General features: G+C 61.4%; 2 protein-coding genes across 3 annotated transcripts in view; one reads left to right on the top strand and one right to left on the bottom strand.

Moving 5' to 3' along the window:
* The window catches only part of RNF214 (ring finger protein 214), a 10,539-nt gene extending 4,045 nt beyond the window's left edge, over window positions 1–6,494 (top strand). The window contains exons 5-16 of one of the 2 annotated variants that reach the window (XM_077306200.1): window positions 557–697; window positions 1,801–1,940; window positions 2,305–2,373; window positions 2,868–2,964; window positions 3,042–3,130; window positions 3,413–3,482; window positions 3,971–4,069; window positions 4,189–4,574; window positions 5,243–5,381; window positions 5,474–5,581; window positions 5,672–5,767; window positions 6,257–6,494. In XM_077306200.1, the coding sequence (XP_077162315.1) occupies window positions 557–697; window positions 1,801–1,940; window positions 2,305–2,373; window positions 2,868–2,964; window positions 3,042–3,130; window positions 3,413–3,482; window positions 3,971–4,069; window positions 4,189–4,574; window positions 5,243–5,381; window positions 5,474–5,581; window positions 5,672–5,767; window positions 6,257–6,322 (1,500 nt within the window). In that variant the 3' untranslated portion in view covers window positions 6,323–6,494. Of the gene's footprint in view, window positions 1–556; window positions 698–1,800; window positions 1,941–2,304; window positions 2,374–2,867; window positions 2,965–3,041; window positions 3,131–3,412; window positions 3,504–3,970; window positions 4,070–4,188; window positions 4,575–5,242; window positions 5,382–5,473; window positions 5,582–5,671; window positions 5,768–6,256 lie in introns of both variants that reach the window. The other variant, XM_077306199.1, reaches the window with a different exon arrangement.
* BACE1 (beta-secretase 1) lies at window positions 6,406–17,570 on the bottom strand. Its single transcript, XM_077306202.1, has 9 exons — window positions 16,594–17,570; window positions 14,043–14,131; window positions 13,375–13,591; window positions 12,704–12,841; window positions 11,190–11,324; window positions 10,890–10,991; window positions 10,361–10,510; window positions 9,503–9,674; window positions 6,406–9,223 (listed from the first exon to the last, which is right to left on the bottom strand). Exons 1-9 carry the CDS (start codon window positions 16,855–16,857, stop codon window positions 8,982–8,984), a joined length of 1,509 nt encoding a protein of 502 aa, XP_077162317.1. The 5' UTR covers window positions 16,858–17,570; the 3' UTR covers window positions 6,406–8,981.

The raw sequence follows: 17,570 nt of genomic DNA, 5'->3' as shown, positions 1-17,570 counted from the left end.
GCTAGATTCAGTTGATGCCTCAGTCCGTGCAGCTGAAGGGTGCCGGGCTGAGGGAATCTAGTGCAGCGTGGCCTTCTGGCCTGACGTCCCAAGCCTTGCTGAGGCAGAGAGGCAGCAGCATCTGTGCCCTTGTCATGCTCCCTTGTCACAAGGAGAAGCCCTGGGAGCTGGTGTGCCACAGTGACAAGAGCCCAAGGCCCAGATATGCCCACCCCTGGTGGCTCCATGTCCGCGGGTGCTCCTCCTCGAGTCAGTCCGGTGCTCAGCCTCTGCCCGTCCCAACAAGAGCTCTGAGGCCACTCTGGAGGCACGGAGACCACTGGCCAGCTGGCTCCATGTGTGAGTTTGGAGCAGACGGGAGGGCCTGTGGCTTGGACGACTGGTGCTGGAGACAAGGAGTCCCACTGTCCAAGTGCCCCTCCCCTTTCTCTCATTCCACCCTCCCGCCTTCCTTCGCCAGCTCTGGCCGAGGGGCATGGAAGGGCTTAGTGTCACGGTGGGCTGGGTGCGGGGACTGTGCCTCACCTCACCTCACCTCCTTTGTGGGGTCTGGCAGGACAAGATGATGTCTGAGAGGGCGTCACTGAAGGAGCGCTATCAGGAAGTGCTGGACAAGCAGAGGCAGGTGGAGAATCAGCTCCAGGTGCAGCTTAAGCATCTCCAGCAGCGCCGGGAGGAAGAGATGAAGAACCACCAGGTATGCGGTCCGCGCTCCCTTCCCTGCAGCTCAGCCATGGATCTCTGCATGCATCTTTAGAGCAAGGGAACGGAAGGCCTTGCTCAGCTCCACAGGCCTCTGGGACGGAGTTTTGGGGTCCTGCATTTCCATAGTAAAATTTGCCTCAGAGCAACACTTAACAAAAAAATTGGTAAACTCTTTCAAGCGGTTCCACAAGACTTCATGTGCTGCTTTCCTGAAACGAAGGGGGATGCTGTCAAACACGCAAGGTCCTAAGTGTGTATCTACAAGGAAATGTTGTATAGAAGAGTGTGGAGTTTTCCTTCCATTGTTTGTGGCCCCATTCTGACCGAAAGAGCCAGCTCTGAGTCCTGTCACAACTTCAAGATGGATGAGATTCCCACTGGGCATGACCTGATTGCCAGAGCTGAACGGATTCTGGCTCATGCTGCTCCTTGTGGGAGAAGCCCCTTTCCTCCCTTTTGGGGGAGGGGGAGGGGGGGGAGTCCTGGCTGCTCCCCCCCTGGGGTTTTGAAGGCAAGAGCCATTGCCCACCTCTGCCCATCAACCCGGCTGTCCTTGATCGTCTCCCACCCAAATGCTAGCCAGGGCCCACCCAGGCAGCTTGGTGTCTGCAGTCTGATGAGATCGGGTGAGCCTGGGCTGTTGGGTGTTCTTAGATGCAGACCGTTCTCTGTCAGAGGTCCCCTGTTAGAGAGAAGGCGAGGAGTCCTCCTGTTCCTCCCTCATGGGAGAAGAGAAGACCGACTTTACGCTGTGAAACTTTTCTTCCCTGGAACACCAGCTGTCCCTGAGCTAAATTCTGGTCTTTGTTTGTTGTCCGTCCTTTGGGGAGTGTAGCCCCTCAGAGGCCTTAAGATGGGGGTTGTGTCAGTGTCTATAGCCCTCTTCTTGGTCTAATGTTGTGGCCCCAGGTGCGTTGCAAGTTCAGATTCACTAAGCATGCTTAGACAAGCCCCTCCTTCCTCACTGGCATCGCCCCATCCCATTTACAGCATGGGACAATAAAACAGGCCTACCTCACAGGGCTGTTGTAAATCTTCTTAAGGAAATGTCTGAAATGCTACCTTAGTATTAAGTATGCCTTACTGCTCCTGTAGGAGATTCTGAAGGCTATTCAGGATGTGACCGTGAAACGGGAAGAGACCAAGAAGAAGATGGAAAAGGAGAAAAAGGAGTTTTTGCAAAAGGAGCAGGACCTGAAGGCTGAAATCGAGAAGCTCTGTGAAAAGGGCAGAAGGTGAACGGGCCACGAACGGGAGGCAGGGGCTGCTTTCCGACAAGGCTCCATCCAGGGGTCCCCACTGTGTCCCCCCTATTGGCCTCCGGTGCCCAGGGACCTTCTGCCAAGGATTTGTGGTTCTAAGGCCTGCTGGGCTGGAGGCTCTTTGCTGGGCCTAAGCAGCCATGTGCTGCTGGGGTGGGCGGGCTCTGAAGGCCTGGCTTCTGGTCTGCCCAATGCCCATCCTGGTGCCCAGGGAGCAGGAGCCTAGGCTGTGTGGGCAGAGGGGGCTGCCAAGGGGCCCCAGGCCCTGTCTGCCCAGTGATGTGTCAAAGACATTAACTTGCCCCCCCCACCCCCCCCTTTGCCGGTTTGCATGTAGGTTGCTGAAAGAGCAAGAGGAGAAGGAGAACAAGATAGTTTCACTCATTGCGGAGCAGTCCGAGGAGAAGTAAGGCTCTGCTGTTGAGGTGCCACTGCTGAGATACGCCGTGGTGTGTGGAGACCCTGAGAGGCTCCCGTTCCCCCTTTCCCCTCCCGGGAAGCTTGGGTGGCCTGGGGGCCGTGGTGCTTCTCATCCTGGCTGCAGCGTGGAGCGCAGAAGCAAGGTCAGGCCGCTGCGCAGGACACAGACCTGGGGCGCCCATGGCAGAGTGCTTTGGCAAGGGCCGACCCCCGCCCACCCCCACCCACCCCACTCCGCACTCGTGGGCTGTTGTGAGGTCATGATCGGCTTCCCCCCGCTCTGCAGCACCCAGACTCCTGGCAGAGGGAATCCCAAGGGGGAGAGCTCCTCTCGCGTGCTCGGGAGGGGGAGGGGTCTTCTGCATGTTCCCCCCCCCTCTTCCGGATGGGGTGGAATATTTCCCATTGAGCGGGACATGGCCGTGCAGCGGAGCCCCCCGCCGCCCTCCTGATGGGCCCTCCATGCTTGCTGCCCCTCAGGGAGGTCTGGGAGGCGGAACTGGACAAGCTGAAGTCGCAGCACCACGAGATCAGCCAGTCCATCCTAGAGGAGACGGAGCGGGCTTGGAAAGCAGAGGTAGGCCTGAGCCCCTCCCCCGCGCAAGGGCAGCCGTGGGCTTCGCTCTGCTGAGCAGCTGGGTCTCTTCTGGCCAGATCCTGTCCCTGGAGAGTCGCAAGGAGCTGCTGGTGCTGAAGCTGGAAGAGGCGGAGAAGGAAGCCGAACTGCACCTCACCTACCTCAAGTGAGTGCTGGGAGGAAGGGGTCGGGCCCTGCCTCTCCCCCCTGGGGCCCGTGTGTGGAACGACCGGGTCCCCAGATGGGCTCACTTAGCTTGCGGGTGGCCACAGGCCTGTCCCTGGGCTTGGCAGAGTAGCATCTCCTTATGACCCTTGGCTCTTCCCCTGCCCCCCGCCCCCCCCCCCGGCCTCCACCAGCAGCATTGCAGCTGGGATCCTGGAGGGGGCACTTGCAGCCCCCCTCCTGGGCTGAGCCGCTCCCTGAAGGGCCTCTTTTGCTTGAGCAGGTCCTCCCCCCCCACCCGGGACACCCTCCAAGCCAAACAGGAGTGGGAGAAGAGGCTGAAGACAATACGGGTGACCAAGGAGAGTGTGCGGGTGAGGGGCATTGGGGGGGGGTGGAGGCCTCACCCAGGGTCGGGTCCCACCGGGTGCCAGCCGACTGAGCTGGCTGGAGAGAGAAGGCTCCAGGGGCTGCTCACAGGTGACCCAGGAGGCCCAGGACTGGATGGGGGTGCAGACCAGGCGGGCTCTGTTGCTGGGGGAGGGGGCTTCTTGTCCTGTGGGAGCCTGGGCTGGGCTTAGCGGGTCAGCCAGGCTGGCCCTGAAAGGGTGGGAGGCGGGTCGTGCTGCTGCCACCACCTTTGCATTGGTCGGTCCCTTTCCCGCTGCCAGTCCTTCACGGAGCGTAGGATGGCCCACCTGGGTCTTGCCTGCCTCAGTTGCCCTCAGCAACCCTGGGAAGTCAGGCCGGATGAGGACTGGCCCCAGGCCAGCTCTGGACCCCTGCACCCCCCACCCCACCCAGCTTTCCCCTTAGCTCCATTTGTTTATCATTCCTTCAGGACCGCTTCAACGAACACATCCAGCTCGTGCGGAAAGGGGCCAAGCTGAGCAGCCTCCCCCAGATCCCAACCCCCCCGCTGCCGCCGCCCCCCCTGGAGGTGATTCCCCCCCTTTTCTCTAAGCAGCTTGTGGCTCGGGCTGCCCGTGGGGGTGGGCTGGGGGGGTCGGGGGACCTCTTAGCCAGCCCGCTGATGGCTTCCCCTCTTCCTTCTCTCAGACAGACTTCTTGCTGCCGGTCTTCCCGCCCACCTCCTCCCCCCCCTCCTCCTCCTCGCTGGCTCCTCGGCTCCCCTTCCCACTGGGGACGGTCCCCCTGCCCATGGTCATGCCCAGTGCAGACCCCCGTGTGCTCTCCTTCCCGCTGCTGCCCTCTTCCCTCACCGGGCCAGGCCAGCCATCCCCACCCCTGCCCGCCTCTCAGGGCCGGGACAGCCCTGGGCTCTCCTCTCTGAGCGGCCCCCGCCCTAGCCCCGGGGCCACGCTGCCTCCCCCGCCAGGCCTGGGTGGGGCCCAAGCCACGGTGGACTTCCACAGACCCCCACCGGTGGACAAGCTGGACAAGATTCTGGAGAAACTGCTTACTCGCTTCCCCCAGTGTAACAAGTGAGTGACAAGGCCTTGACAGCACTGCTCAGGGCTGGCAACAGGTGGGGGTCCCTGGCAGTGGGATCCTGTGGGGAGCAGGCACGGAAAACGGGGGGGGGGGGCGCTGTCTGGGGCAGTTTCTAACCCTCTTTTCCAGGAGCTGAAGTGTTGGGGGGAGATGGAGTTGTCTCTCTGTGTGTCGGGGGGGGGGGAATCACACAGTGGTGTAGTAGTTAGCAGTGCCCCCCATTCAAATCCCAGCTTGTGCCAAGGAACCTCGTTGGGTGCCCTTGAACTGCTTGTTCTCCACCTAGCTGCCCTCACAGGAGTGTTGTGAGGAAAAGATGGAGGTCAGAGAAATGATGCCAGCCCCTTTGCTGGGGCTATAGATGAAGCAGATGAATCCAAAGGCCCAGAACTGGCAGTGGAGCTCCTGGCAGGAAAGCGAGGCCAGCCATGGGGCCTTTCGTTTGGCTCTGGCCTGTGCAGCCCCCTCCCCCCTCCCTCGAGTGCTCTCTGGCTTGGCAGCTGAGGGGAAGAAGCCCCTCCCCGGGCATGTTTCTGCCGGCTGGCCTCTGGAAGGCCCCAGGAGAGAGAGGTGGGGGGGGGGGCTCGGGGAACGCCTCCTCTGGCCCTGCCCTTGCTGGCCAGCCTTGGGGCCCCTTCTCAGCGGCTTCTCTCCCCAGGGCCCAGCTAACCGCCACCCTGCAGCAGATCAAAGCAGCACGGCGCACCCTGGCAGGGCTCACCATGGAAGAGCTGAACCAGCTGGTGGCAGCCAGGCTGGCTGGACAGCCGGAGAGGGTGGCCCCTGTGGGGGCGCAGGTAGGATGGCACAGGGCCTGGAGGGAGAGGGGGGTTGAGGCTGTGCCAGGCAGGCAGTCCCCCCCCCCCAAATCCTGTCTTCTCTGCTGCAGCCCCTCGCTCGAATCCGCTCCTCCATGTTCCCAGCTCCTCTGCCTCAGATCAGCAGCCAAATATTTCTACCACCTGCACAGGGGCCCTATGCTGGGACACCCGCCCAGGTGAGCAGAACCCTGCCTGCCTCCCAGGACACACCGGGTGGGGGCTCCCGAGGCCCCTCCTCTCTCCTGCCCTCTCTCTCTGCCCCTCAGGCTCCCATGACCTGCAAGCTCTGCCTGATGTGCCAGAAGCTGGTTCAGCCCAGCGACCTTCACCCCATGGCCTGTTCCCATGTACTGCACAAGGAGGTGAGGCCAAGCCCACACCTGCAGGGGACAGAGGCGGATGCCGCGGGTGTGGGGCAGTCAGGACTGACGAGTCCCTGTGGAACTTGGCATGCGGGGGGGGGGGGGGATATTGATCTGCTGGCTGTCTTTGGGATGTTTGTCTACTGACCTTACATTGCTGGCTTCTGCTTGTAAAGAGCAAGTTAAGATGATTTTATGGAGGTGCTTTTGCTTGTAAGCCATTTCTAGCAGGATTCTGGAAGGACCACAATAGTTTTCTCCATATGTAGATGGCACCTTCTTGGTGGGAGGCCACCGTTCCTCTTTTTGGGGCGATGAAAACAGGTTTTGCCTTTCCAGTGGTCTGTGCTTCACAACACTCTCTCCCTGGGGCGGTCACAGAAGCCCTACCCTCTCTGGGATTGCGTGCAGTGGAGTTTTCCTGAGAGCAAGTCAGTGGATGAGGAGAAAAACAGGGCAGGGATTTATTTTCAAGAAATCTTCTTTCAGTGCATTAAATTCTGGGCCCAGACCAATGCGAACGATGCCTGTCCCTTCTGCCCGACGCTGAAATGACCCCCGGTGGACACAGGACGAGAGCGGTCCCTGCCCGCGAGGGGCTCCCTGGATTTCTACAGCTCTATATTTATACAGCCATGTATACACATGTACATTTTTATTCTATAGGGAATGTGTGTATAGAAAGTCCGTATACAGACTAGTTCAGAATTAAAGTGTGTATATTACGGAGGAGTCTTTGATTTGTGCTGCTGGCTCGCCCTTGTTTCCCAGGTGTACCCCCACGAGGTTCTCCTTGGCCCGTTTGCTTTTCCTTGCATTTCCACCCCCCAAATTGTTGCCAAGAGGCACCCCTCCCTCCCTCCCTCCCTCCCACACACACACTGACACAACGGGGAGAGAAGGCCAGGTACAAATGTCTGGCATCACCCCTTATCCCTTGTCCAGTGTACCCCCTTTTTATTTCCACCCCTGGGCAACTCTTGGGGGCCACAGCTGCATCTGAGGCGGTGGCAGGTGACTCAACCCAGGGCTGCCACTGACTGACCGACCCCGACCCTTCGCAGTCTGTTTCTCCAGGTTTCTGATCAGGACCTCCATTCCCGATGGGGGTTGACATTTTTAATGGCTTGTCAAATGGCTGCCTGCCGCAGTGGGGGCCAGAACCGGAGGCCCTCCCGCAGCTGACGGCCAGCCGCCCTCAGCCAAAGCCAGGGAGGCCCCTTGGCTGCTCAGAAGGCGCCACCTGCCCAGACTGAGAAAGCTCCGGCTTCCTCTTGCTGGCCTGGGAGGGAGGGGGCCTCCTCCTGGAAGCAGGCAGAGGCTGACACGGTGGCTGCTCTTGCTGCCCCCTCAACGGCCAGGAGATGATGCCAGACGCGTGGGCCCCACCCCCACTAGAGAGAAGGGCCAATGCTGGACTTCCCAAAAATGGTTTTGGAAGGTGTGAGGGGGGCAGGAGGAAGCTGCACTTTCCCTCTTAAGCAGCAGCCCCACCAGGGCACCAGGGACAGGTTGGATGACTCGTGCCCAGGGCACACTCCCTAAAGTGCATCCCTGCCCAGGGGCAGATTCCCCTACTGCTTCACCCCTCCCGTCCATTACATCATGCCAAAAAGCAACCACCAGCTATTGAAAAGGACCAAAACATTTGCCTGGCTCCACTTCCTCCACTTGAGACTGAGACAAACCGGGACAGTTAAAGGTTAATGTCACAAATATTTACAGCTCATCATCATAGAGAGAGCCTCCAGCACTAAGAGCACAGCCAGCCAGAGACATGGACAAAGGAATCAAGGACCTGGGGGGGGGTGGCGCTGGGGCTGGGCCATGCCTGCCAATCCACTGCCTTGTGGTTCTGTCAGGACAGAGCCTGCCTGAGGCTGCGGGAGATACTTCTGTTACATGGGACAAGGGGGCCAGGCCGTGGTCCTGGCGCTTGGGCCCTTGTGCACTCAAGGCTGCCTGGCTCCTCCTCCAAAGAGCTTTGTCAGGTTCTGCTAGGCCTGCAGGGGGCACCCGCCAGCATCTCCCTACCTGTTGCCAGTCAGCTTGAGCACCTGGCCTAGCTTCCCTAGGAGGGGGGGAGGGAGGGAGGGCACAGCCTGGGCCACCAGAAGAGGGCAGAGTGTTAGCCAGGGACAGTCCTAGCCCAAACTCCTGGTCTTGCTCGGAGGCAGCTTGCAGTCCATAAAAACTAGCCATAGCAGTGGGCTTCTCTCCATTCACCTGCAGGCCGAGGATGGGATCTGGCTTCCCTAGAGAGCACGCTACCCTCCCCAGGAAGGGCCGGTGGAGACAGCGAGCACCAGCAAGCATTCTTTGGGGCCAGGAAATCTTAAGCCCCCACGAAGCGTCTGAAATGCTGGGCATAAAGGGCTTGGTCTGTGTCCGTCCTTGGAGAACGGTGCCAGCCCGGAGGCTAAAAGTGGCTTTGATTTTTCGTCCACAAAGAGAGAACGACCCGGAGCAGAGCCCAGCAAGTGCTGGCCCTGACTGAGGAGGCGGCAAGCCTGACCTTTCAAAACCTGCACCAAACTGGCGGCTCAGAGTCCTGCTCTGGGAAGGGAGCTTCCTAACGTGCCAATTGCATGGAGACAGAAGAAGCGGTGGGCAAGGTGCTCCTCAAGCCCTCCACGAGACATGCCCTGCCCTGTCCTGTGGGCCAGTCCTAGGGGGGGGGGCACAGCCTTCTTCCTCTTGCGGGACCTCTGATGAAAAGCTGGCCCCCGTCTCCCACTGGAGGCACACCGGAAGCCCTTTCCCTGTGCCCAGCCCAAAAGGGGGAGCAGTTGGGATCCTCCCCTTGCCTTTTGATAAATAACAATATGCACAGAAAACCTTGAAGGCCCTGGAGAGAAGCAACCTGCTCTTGACAAAAGCCCTTCAGGGCCACAAGCCCCCCGGAGGACAGAGAGCAGCGCCTGCTGAGCACCAATGTCCCTCGCCCCCTCAGCAAAGGCCTGCAGGAGCCCCCGCCTCTCCCACGGCTCTTCTTTAGGGCAGGGCAGGGCAGGGCAGGAGGACAGCCCCCCTGGGGCTTGCTGCCCCTCCCCACGGAGGAAAAGGATGCCTCCCTCGTGGCTGGACCATGTGCCACGCCCTGCTCCAACTGGGGGTGGGGCTCGGCCCCCTCTCCGTGGAGGTTGAGGCCACTCCAGTCCGTAGCTCTCCATGCGGTCCTGTCTCTGCCTCGACGGCCGTGGGCAGGCAGTGCTCACTTGAGCAAGGAGATGTCGTCTGCAAAGTCATCGTGGCCCCGGCGCAGGCAGCGCAGGCAGCGCCACTGCGACACCATCAGGCAGAGCGGCAGCATGAAGAGGGCGCAGATGGCAGCCATGGCGTACGCGATCGTCATCAGGGTGGACTCGTCCGTCTGGGGAATGTTGTAGCCACAGTCCTCCATGTTGGGGTGCAGGAAGGGCCCTTCCACGGTGGCTGTCCGGAACTCGTCATGCACTGAAGCCAGAGACCGAGGGGGGGGGGGTGTCAGGGCAGTGGCACCAAAAGCAGCCACCCCAATGGACGGAGGCTCACAGTAACCGCACAGCCCTTCCCCCACAGCCAACGGGCGAGGGGGCAAGAGGGCAAGGAGGGAAGAGGCTCTGACCGCTTTGACACTCCCCCCGTCCCACTGCCAGCCCAGCAGCCAAGGGGAGCGATCCAGCAGTTCCCTGCACAGCCCTGAGCCTCCAATCTTCTCCAAGGCGGCAGCTGCCGGCTGAGTGCCCGACTCACCGTGGCAAGTGCTGACGGCAAAGCCTACGCGCTTGCGGGCCCGGTCAAAGACAACGTAGAATCCCTCCATGACGACGGCGCCCATAACGGTGCCCGTGGAAGACTGCGAGATGGCGAACTTGTAGCATTCGTCCTGCGACGTGGCCACGTCTTCCACCGGCCTCAAGTATTGCTGGGCCAGGCAGGGAGGAGAGGAGGGAGAGCGGCAGTGTCAGGCGCTTCCAAACAAGAGGGGCCAGAGGCCCAGGGAAAGCGGCAGGAAAGGCACTCTGCATATGCCCAGTCACCTCTGCTTGTGGGACTTCAAAGCAGTCCGCAGACCAGAACTCGAGAGACGCCCTTTCTTCTCCCTGTTCTGAAACAGCCTGTCCCATCCACACACCCCACCCCTCCTGAGCTCGGTGGCTCTCTCTTTCACCTTCACGCCCATCCTGTGAGGAAGAAGCCTGGCCAAGAGCTGGGTGACTGGACCAGGGTGCCCGGGAGAGGGGCAGGACAGAGCGGGGAGCTGCAGGCAAGCCTGGACAAGGACCCCCGGCACTGTGTGGGGCCTACCCCCTTCCCAGGCCACACGCCAGGCAGTCTGGCAGGCAGGCAGGTCTATGCCAAAAAGGCTGGCCCTGCTTTGTTTCCGAGAACTGAGGAGACCACACGAGGCTGGGCCACCCAACCCTATCCACAGTTTAGTCATCCCTTTTCAAAATGACTGGAAATTATGCCCTCTCTCCATGGGATACTGGGGGGAGGAGCCCTAACCAGCAGACCGCCCCTCCTGCCAAGCAAACGGAAGCCTCTCGACCGCACCTGGCTTGCTGCCGGGAAACGGCCCCCAGCCCAGCGGACCCCACAATCACCCACCTGGGGCAGGATGCTAATCCGGAAGGACTGGTTGGTGCTCTCGCCCTTCAGGTAGAGGGAGATGACTGGGAAGATGTGCCAGGGGGTCGTGCCCATTGGCCAGCAGACAAGCTGCTCCCCGAGCCAGAAGCCGTCAGGGAACTTCTCTGTCTGAGGAAGGAGGGCAGAAGGCGGCATCAGGGCCAGAGCAGGATGGGGGGGGGGGGGGCTGCTGCTGCTGCTGCTCCAAGAGGCAACAGGACCTTGGCACCCCCCCCCCCCCATTCCTGGTCCAGACAGGGGAGGCGGGGGCGCCTCCTCTCTTCCCCACCAAAGACAGCACACACAGAGGGCCTGGCCAGCGTCCTGCCGGGGCATCAGCAGGCAGAGTTGCTTGCCTGACTGGAGGAGGGCAACTCAAACCTCTTCCAGCTGGCTCCAGAGCTGGGGGGGGGTGATCCCCCCAGTACAGAACTCCTGCTTTGTCTGGGCAGAGGGGAGGGCCCCCTGCAGACGGGGAGGCAGACCTCCACCCTCACGCCTTGCTCACCGCAGAGGCGGTCTTGATGGATTTCACGGCTGCCTCAAAGACCTTCTTAGGGAGGCGCAGGTTGGTGGTTCCACTGTCCACAATGCTCTTGTCATAGTTGTACTGCAAGGGAAGGGCACGGGGTCAGCCCAGCTGCTCTGGCTGCGTGCACCACGCAGGCACCACGCCGGCACACACGCACTGCCCCAGGGGGGCCTTCTGGCAGCCTTCCACTTTCAGGCGAAGGCCCCAAAGCGGCACACAGGCCTTTGTCCCCAGGGGAGAGGGGGCACCCATCCCGCCATCTTCTGGATCGTTCACCTCCTTGCAGTCCAGCTGCAGATCCTGCCCGTTGACGTCCACCCTCACAATGACCACTTCGTAGTACCACTCCTTCCGCACGGGCGTGTACCAGACGCTGCCTGAGTAGAGAGATGGGTCGATGCCCCCGATGATCTGCAGGGAAGGGGGAGAAAGCAGGCATCGGCAAAGACCCCGAGGGCACCGCAGCCTTCTCACTCGGCTTGGACCCCTAGCCGCCTCTGCGTGGAGGGATGCCCTCCCCACACACACCTCGGCTTGGAGTACTGGCCCCCCCGCCCCTTCCAATCTGGCAGCCCTTGGAGCCAAAATAAACCTGGACAGCTGGAGTCTGGCAGTGCTTAATGGCTGGGCAGAAGATGGCCCTCTGCACATGTTCCTAAGTGCTCTCACTGCACCTGTTGTAAGAAGGAGCCGTGAGCCATAGCTAGAGAGGTCAAGGCCTGAGGCAAAAATGGAAATATTTGGGAGGAAAACATCTGAGGGGGTGTTATTTTCCTCATCTCTTCCCATTAAAACATTTGACAATTTGGGGGACCACTGAAAAAGGGAACTCCCATGAAATGTTTTGTAGCACGTGTAAAAGGCTTAAGGCAAGATTTTCCCCACTTACAAGTATGCATGAGCATGATGAACATGTATACCTTGAATAAAACTTGGTTGGCCTTAAAGGTGCCCCCAGACTCAAACTATGTTCTATTGCTTGTGACCCACGTGAACCTACTTAGAAGGGTACAGCATCAAAAAAAACCCCTGAGGCCTTTCTCAATTTTTCCAGAGGAAAATATAAATTTTTCTGCACACAGAAAAGAACCTCTCTTAGGGTGCGGTCACCTCGCCCCTAGCTCATGGAGACCCTGCAAGAGATGAGCAGAGGAGGTTGCCACTGGCTGCCTCTGCCCAGCAACCTCAGTCTCTCACAGACACAGGACTGCCAGCTCTGGGCTGGGAAATACCTGGGAGTGTGTTTGGGGAGGGGGGAAGGCTGAGGATGGCGGTGTGTGTGCGTGCGTGCGTGCGTGGGGGCTCAATGGGGTCAAATGACCCTTCCAAAGCAGCCCTTTTCTCCAGGGGAACTGATCTCTGTCATCAGCTGTAATCCCAGAAGATCTCTAGACCTCCTCTGGAGGTTGCCAGCAGTCCTATGAGGCCCCCTGGCAGGTTCTCTGTACTTTCCTTTCTTGACTACAGAATTTGTTTGCCACTTTCAACTTCTAATTTTACTCCCTCCCAGATGGCAAAAAAGTTTGCAACACTTTCTCAAGGCCCAGGGACACACCTACAAATGTGCTGAGTAGGACAATTTGGTATGTTGGAGTGATAGATGATTTCTATTGTGTTGTTCAGTCCATAAAAGAGGAAATTCCCCCCTCCCTCCACAGAAAAACATAGATATTCTTGGGAAGGTTTAGGCACACAATTTCCCCTTGGTTTCAAAAGTTATAGGAATCTTAATCTCTAAGCCCAGCACAGTTCCAGCTAAAATCAAGGGCTCCAGCCCCTGCAACACTCACCATGCTGCCCCCCACAGCAGCCAGGGCCTCAGAGTTATTGGGGGGAAAGTCAGCCCCACACAGCTGCAGCGAGAAGACATTGGGCACCCGGGTCTGCTTCACGAGGGAGTCAAAGAAGGGCTCCAGAGTGTCATCTGGCTGCGAAGGGAGGAAGCCAGAAGTTGGGGTCAGCAAGGCCCCTCCCATCTGGCAGGGGGGGGGCGCCAGCAGGAAAGGCAATGGGCAGAGGCCAGCCGGCCACCCTCTGGGGAGCTCTGGACAGACGGGAGAAGGCAGTCCCCCATGGGGAGGGAGGGGGGAAGGACTCAGCCACCCACTGGCCAGGAGGGATCCGGGGACTGCTCATTTCACACCTGGTCAGCAGGGCCGATTCCATGGCGGATCCAAGCATCAAGCGCAGGGGAGATTATTATTTCCATGTAGGAGGCATCCTCCCCCCCCCATCCCCGACCCCCAATGGGAAGCCCAAGTCCCCACTCTGCCCTGGAAGCTCTCCTGGGGACCCTGGGCCAGCCCACCTCAGAGGGCTGTTGTAAGGTCCAAAGGGAGGAGAGGAGAACGATGTCAGCTGCTTTGGCCCTCCACTGAGGAGGAAGGTGGGGCAGCAAGGAAGCAGCCAGATAAATGAGTGGGGGCCGCCGACCCACCCCCCGTCCTGACATCAGACTCACCCGGGCAATCTCTGCATAGGCCAAGCCCAAGATCCCTTCCCAGTTGGATCCATTGATGAAGAACTTGTCCGACTCCGTGATGGCAGCGATGTTAGCACGGACCGTGACGTTTGGCCCATGCGGAATGGTGACCAGGTCCGTGCCGAGCTCTCCTTCCCACTTCCCTTGCGTGTAGGGCACATAGACCCCCTTCCGCAGGTCCCGGAAGGTGCTGGAGCTGCAAAAGGCCCAGGAGGACTGCACATCAGAGGGCTTCTCCTCAGGCCTTCTGGGGGGGGAGGCACAGCTCTTGCGCCGGGGTATTTTAGGATTTCTACTGCAGATCAGCGAGCCCCTCCAAGCTGCCACAGGCCTGGCCAGGTAGAGGCGCCCTTATTGGCAAAAACTTTTGCGGCAGGCCAGGATGGGTGCTGCCCACGACCCTGGATGTGATATGAACAAGGCCCCCGTGTGGGAAGCCCCCGCCTCACTCCTCAAACTTCCCCATTCAGCCTCAGTTTCTCACTGCCGGCCCCCGCAGATGGGGGGAGAGGAGCTGGGCTGACGAAGGAGCTGGGCAATTGCGGCTCCTGTCTCAAAGGCCCCGCCGAACTGAGGGGTGGGGCAGGTCCCGTGCAGGGCCAGCGCTCGCCCTCCCCCCCTCCCCCCCCCCGGACCAGCATACTCACAGCTGATGCCGATAGTAGCGCCTCAGGAAGGGGTGGGGGGCCGCCCCCACAGCGAAATTACTGCTCCCCGTGTCCACCAGAATATTCAGCTGCCGGAGGGGGAGAGGGGAGGGGTCAGTGGGCACCTGGAAATTGGGAGCCCAGCAGCCGAAAGTGGCAGGACTGCTTCCTTCCGACTGGAATAACGTAGCTGGCAACACCCGTCCCCCCCCCCCACACACACACACACACTGTGCTCCTTTCTTTCCATGTGTCCCCTGCCTTTCATCTTGGCTCCAAGGGGACCAGAAATAACCAACAGGCAGCAGAGCACCCCTCCTGCTGGGATGAGGAATGTGCCTGCTTCCGGGCTACACAGAAGCTTCGGTCGATGGGGAAAATAAGGATCCCGCAGGAACACAAAGCGAGCAGGTTTGGCCCACAAATCCAAACATCGATGAGCCTTTTGTGATGGCCCATCAAGAACTTGGTCCTGCAAATTTCTGCAGCACGGTCGGCTGCCGGAGCCCAGGAGAGGGCGGGCCCTGACTCCCCTTCTGTGCTGCCCTTGAGCTGGCCTTGGAGGAAGTGGCAAGCTCTGCATCAAGCTGCAGGCCGATCAGCTTCCCTGCACCACTGGTGAAGGTCAGAGCGGGGGGGGGGGGGGGCTGCTGCTGGGGTTCGAACCATTTCCAGGCTGGGAAATCACTCAGGAATGATACCCTCCTTAACCCACACTGGCACCAGAACCTGCCCCCCCAGCTGCCCACAGCTCGGGGGGGGGGCTATTTTGGAGGCCACGGTGGCCAGAATTCGCTCAGGCTCCAGTGGAGCAGAGTGGCCAGTCTTGAAGGTGCCGCTGGACTCTGGCTCTTTCCTACGAGTCAAGTACGCAAGACCTCAGAGGATGTGAACTTCCCCCTGCACCATCCCCACCCCCACCCTTCTCTGGCTCCACCAAAACCTGCCCCTCTCTCTCCTCTGCTCGTTTGCCTACAAGCCAAGGGGGCAACGTGTTCTGTGGAAAGACGGCGCACAAGAGAGTCCCTTTGGAAACACTCCTGCTCAGCAGCAGACCCTCCACAACCCGCCAGAGGCAAGCCATGGCCACAATCCCCAGCAACCTCTCCATCGGTGGTCAGCTGCCAGTCAGTGGGAGCCACCAGTGTTCAATAGGAACAGGTCTGGAAGGATGTGCCCCCTCCCCCCCCCCCGCCTGCTGGTGGAAAGGGCTCTGTCCAGCACCCTGCATCAGCATGGATCCCCTCACACACACACACACACACACCCTGTCCTTTGTCACACTGCAGCACAGCCCAGCAGGTAGCTGTCTGGGTGGGCATCAGAGGGTCCTGCCAAGGCCCCCTGTGGGCAGCATTCATTCTGACCTCATGGCGGCTGCAGCTGTACATTGGCTGAAGAGCACAGTCCTGCTGGGTTTGCGCTACATCTGCCCCTCCAGAAACACTGAACAAAAAACAGGATTCTGAATGGCTCTTGCCACACATTTCCCTCCAGCAACAGGGCCAGCTTCCCACCCACCCCTGGGCCGGACCTATGCAGTTATCCGCTTGGTCTGCCAAGATCGGTATTGCCTACTCAGGCTGGCAGCAGCAGGAAGAGTCAAGGGTCCCGCTGCCTCTTCTCACTCAGCAGCTGCTCACGACCCCTTTGGCTGCAGCAGGGCTTCAGGGCCACACCGGCTGCCTGTCTGCACACCTTGCTGGGGGGGGGGGGGAGCAAGACCCGGGGCCTGCACGCCTGCCTGCCTCTGATGCATGTGGGTTGCAGCTCAGCATGCAGGAGCCTGTAGAGCGCTCAGGCAGCAAAGCAGGAGGGGGACCCTCTCTGCCCCAGAGAGAGAGGTGCCAGAGCAACCAATGGCCCAGTGGTCAGTGGCCTGGTGGCCTCGTTCGGTGCCTGTTCAGCCAGCAGGGGCCACTGCCCACATGGAAGCTCGGCAGTCGGAGACTTGGAGGGGGCCCTGTCCACCCACCACCCACCCACCCACTCCCTCCCTCTGGCGCTTGCTCCTTTGCTGGGGGGCTGCTTTATTCCTCCAGGCAGGGCATCTGGCAGGCTGGCTCTAGCTGGGCAGGGGGGGGGGGTTAAAACCTCCACCCACACTGTGCTCGGAGGCATGGGGAGCTTTACTCGTGTGCAGCCGCCGTTTACATAAGGGACCTTAGTGGCTGGCGAGTCTCGCAGGCTTGGCAAGGGGCCAGGGCCCAACAGGAAGCCCGGCAAGAAGAGTTCAGGGGCCGTCGGAACCTTCCTGGAATCAGGCGGATGACCAGGCGGTAGACGGGGAGGGGGGTGGGGAAACCACGGCATCCCCCCCCATCCACGAAACCCAGCCAAAGGGGGGAGGGGGGCCTCAGGCAAGCGACCCGACCTGGGTCACCCCGGGGAGCGGCAAGGAGGGGGCCACCCCACCCATCCCCTCCCCTCCGCCGAGGCCGGGCGTCGGCTCCTTCCTCCCTTCCAGCCCCTGCGGCTTGCTCAGGCGGGGAGGCCGCGCCTGGGAGGTGGCAAAACGGCCACGGCCTCCGCCCCAAGGCAGACGGCTCACCTTCTGGGGCGGGCTGCCCACCGTCATCTCCACGTAGTAGCCCTGGCCGGACTTGCCCCGCAAGTTGTCGATCATGTCCACGAAGCTGCCCTCGGGGCCAGTCGCCCGCCGCGCGCGGCCCTCCAGCGGCCCGGCCCCGCGCCCCCCGCGCCCCCCGCGCAAGGCCAGGCGGATGCCGTCGGGCCGCCCGCCGGACGCCGCAGCGCGCAGCCCCAGCAGCAGCAGCAGCAGCAGGAGCGCCGGGAGCGGCGCGGCGCGGCCCATGCCGAGCGAGCGGCCCAGCGGCAGACTCAGGCCAGGCTCCCGGGGCGGCGGCGGCGGCTCGACGGGGCGGCCTTGCGGGGCGGGCGCAGGCGCGGCATGGGGCGGGCGGCGCTGCTGGCTCCTGCGAGCGGTCCCCGTGCCGACGGCGCCCCTGCCCGCCCCCGCTCTCCGGGTGGCCGGGCGGAAAGGCTGCGCTGGGCTGCGCTGGGCTGGGCTCGCTGGCTGGCTGGCTGGCGGGGCCCGGCGCTGCTCGGCTGCAGATCCCTGGGAGTTGTAGTCCGCGCCGCCGCTGCCAGGCTGGCCCGGCGCCCGGGGGAAGGCAGCTGTCGGGAGGGAGCCGAGCGCGGCCTTGCTCGGCGGGTCCTTCTCCGGGTCCCCTCCCGAGCACGGGCTGCTGCGCTGCAGGGCCCCGCCGGGAATGCGTCCCCCTGGCAAGGAGACAAGCAGGCGGGCAGGGAGGAAGCGGCCGCCGGCCGTGGAGGCCTGTCTCGCTTGAGCCAAAACAGGGCCCTTTCCCGGGTGCCCGGGGCGGCGAGGCAGCGGGAGGGGCCGTGGCAGAAGACGCCCGCTGTGCCCGCGGGCAAAGGCCAAGGAGGCCCGCGGCGCTGTGGCGGGTCAGGGTGGACCCCAGAAGGACCTCTCCGCTCCGGCCCTTGACGGGTCCGCTGGATACAGCTGGGAAGACCTGCGGATCTGAAGGGCGGTTGTAGGCA

Source organism: Paroedura picta, chromosome 12, assembly GCF_049243985.1.
Source record: "Paroedura picta isolate Pp20150507F chromosome 12, Ppicta_v3.0, whole genome shotgun sequence".
In the NCBI taxonomy this organism is placed as follows: domain Eukaryota; kingdom Metazoa; phylum Chordata; class Lepidosauria; order Squamata; family Gekkonidae; genus Paroedura; species Paroedura picta.
The sequence above is the reverse complement of the archived record's forward strand: the minus strand, read 5'-3'. Positions and strand labels throughout refer to the sequence as shown.

Excerpts from the sequence above, each read along its gene's own strand:
- BACE1 (XM_077306202.1), bottom strand. The coding sequence starts at position 16,857 with ATGGGCCGCGCCGCGCCGCTCCCGGCGCTCCTGCTGCTGCTGCTGCTG. Across the intron at positions 11,325-12,703 it reads CTGCTGTGGGGGGCAGCATG|ATCATCGGGGGCATCGACCC; the intron begins GTGAGTGTTGCA and ends CCTTCCCTGCAG. Across the intron at positions 10,511-10,889 it reads CCATCAAGACCGCCTCTGCG|ACAGAGAAGTTCCCTGACGG; the intron begins GTGAGCAAGGCG and ends CTCCTTCCTCAG.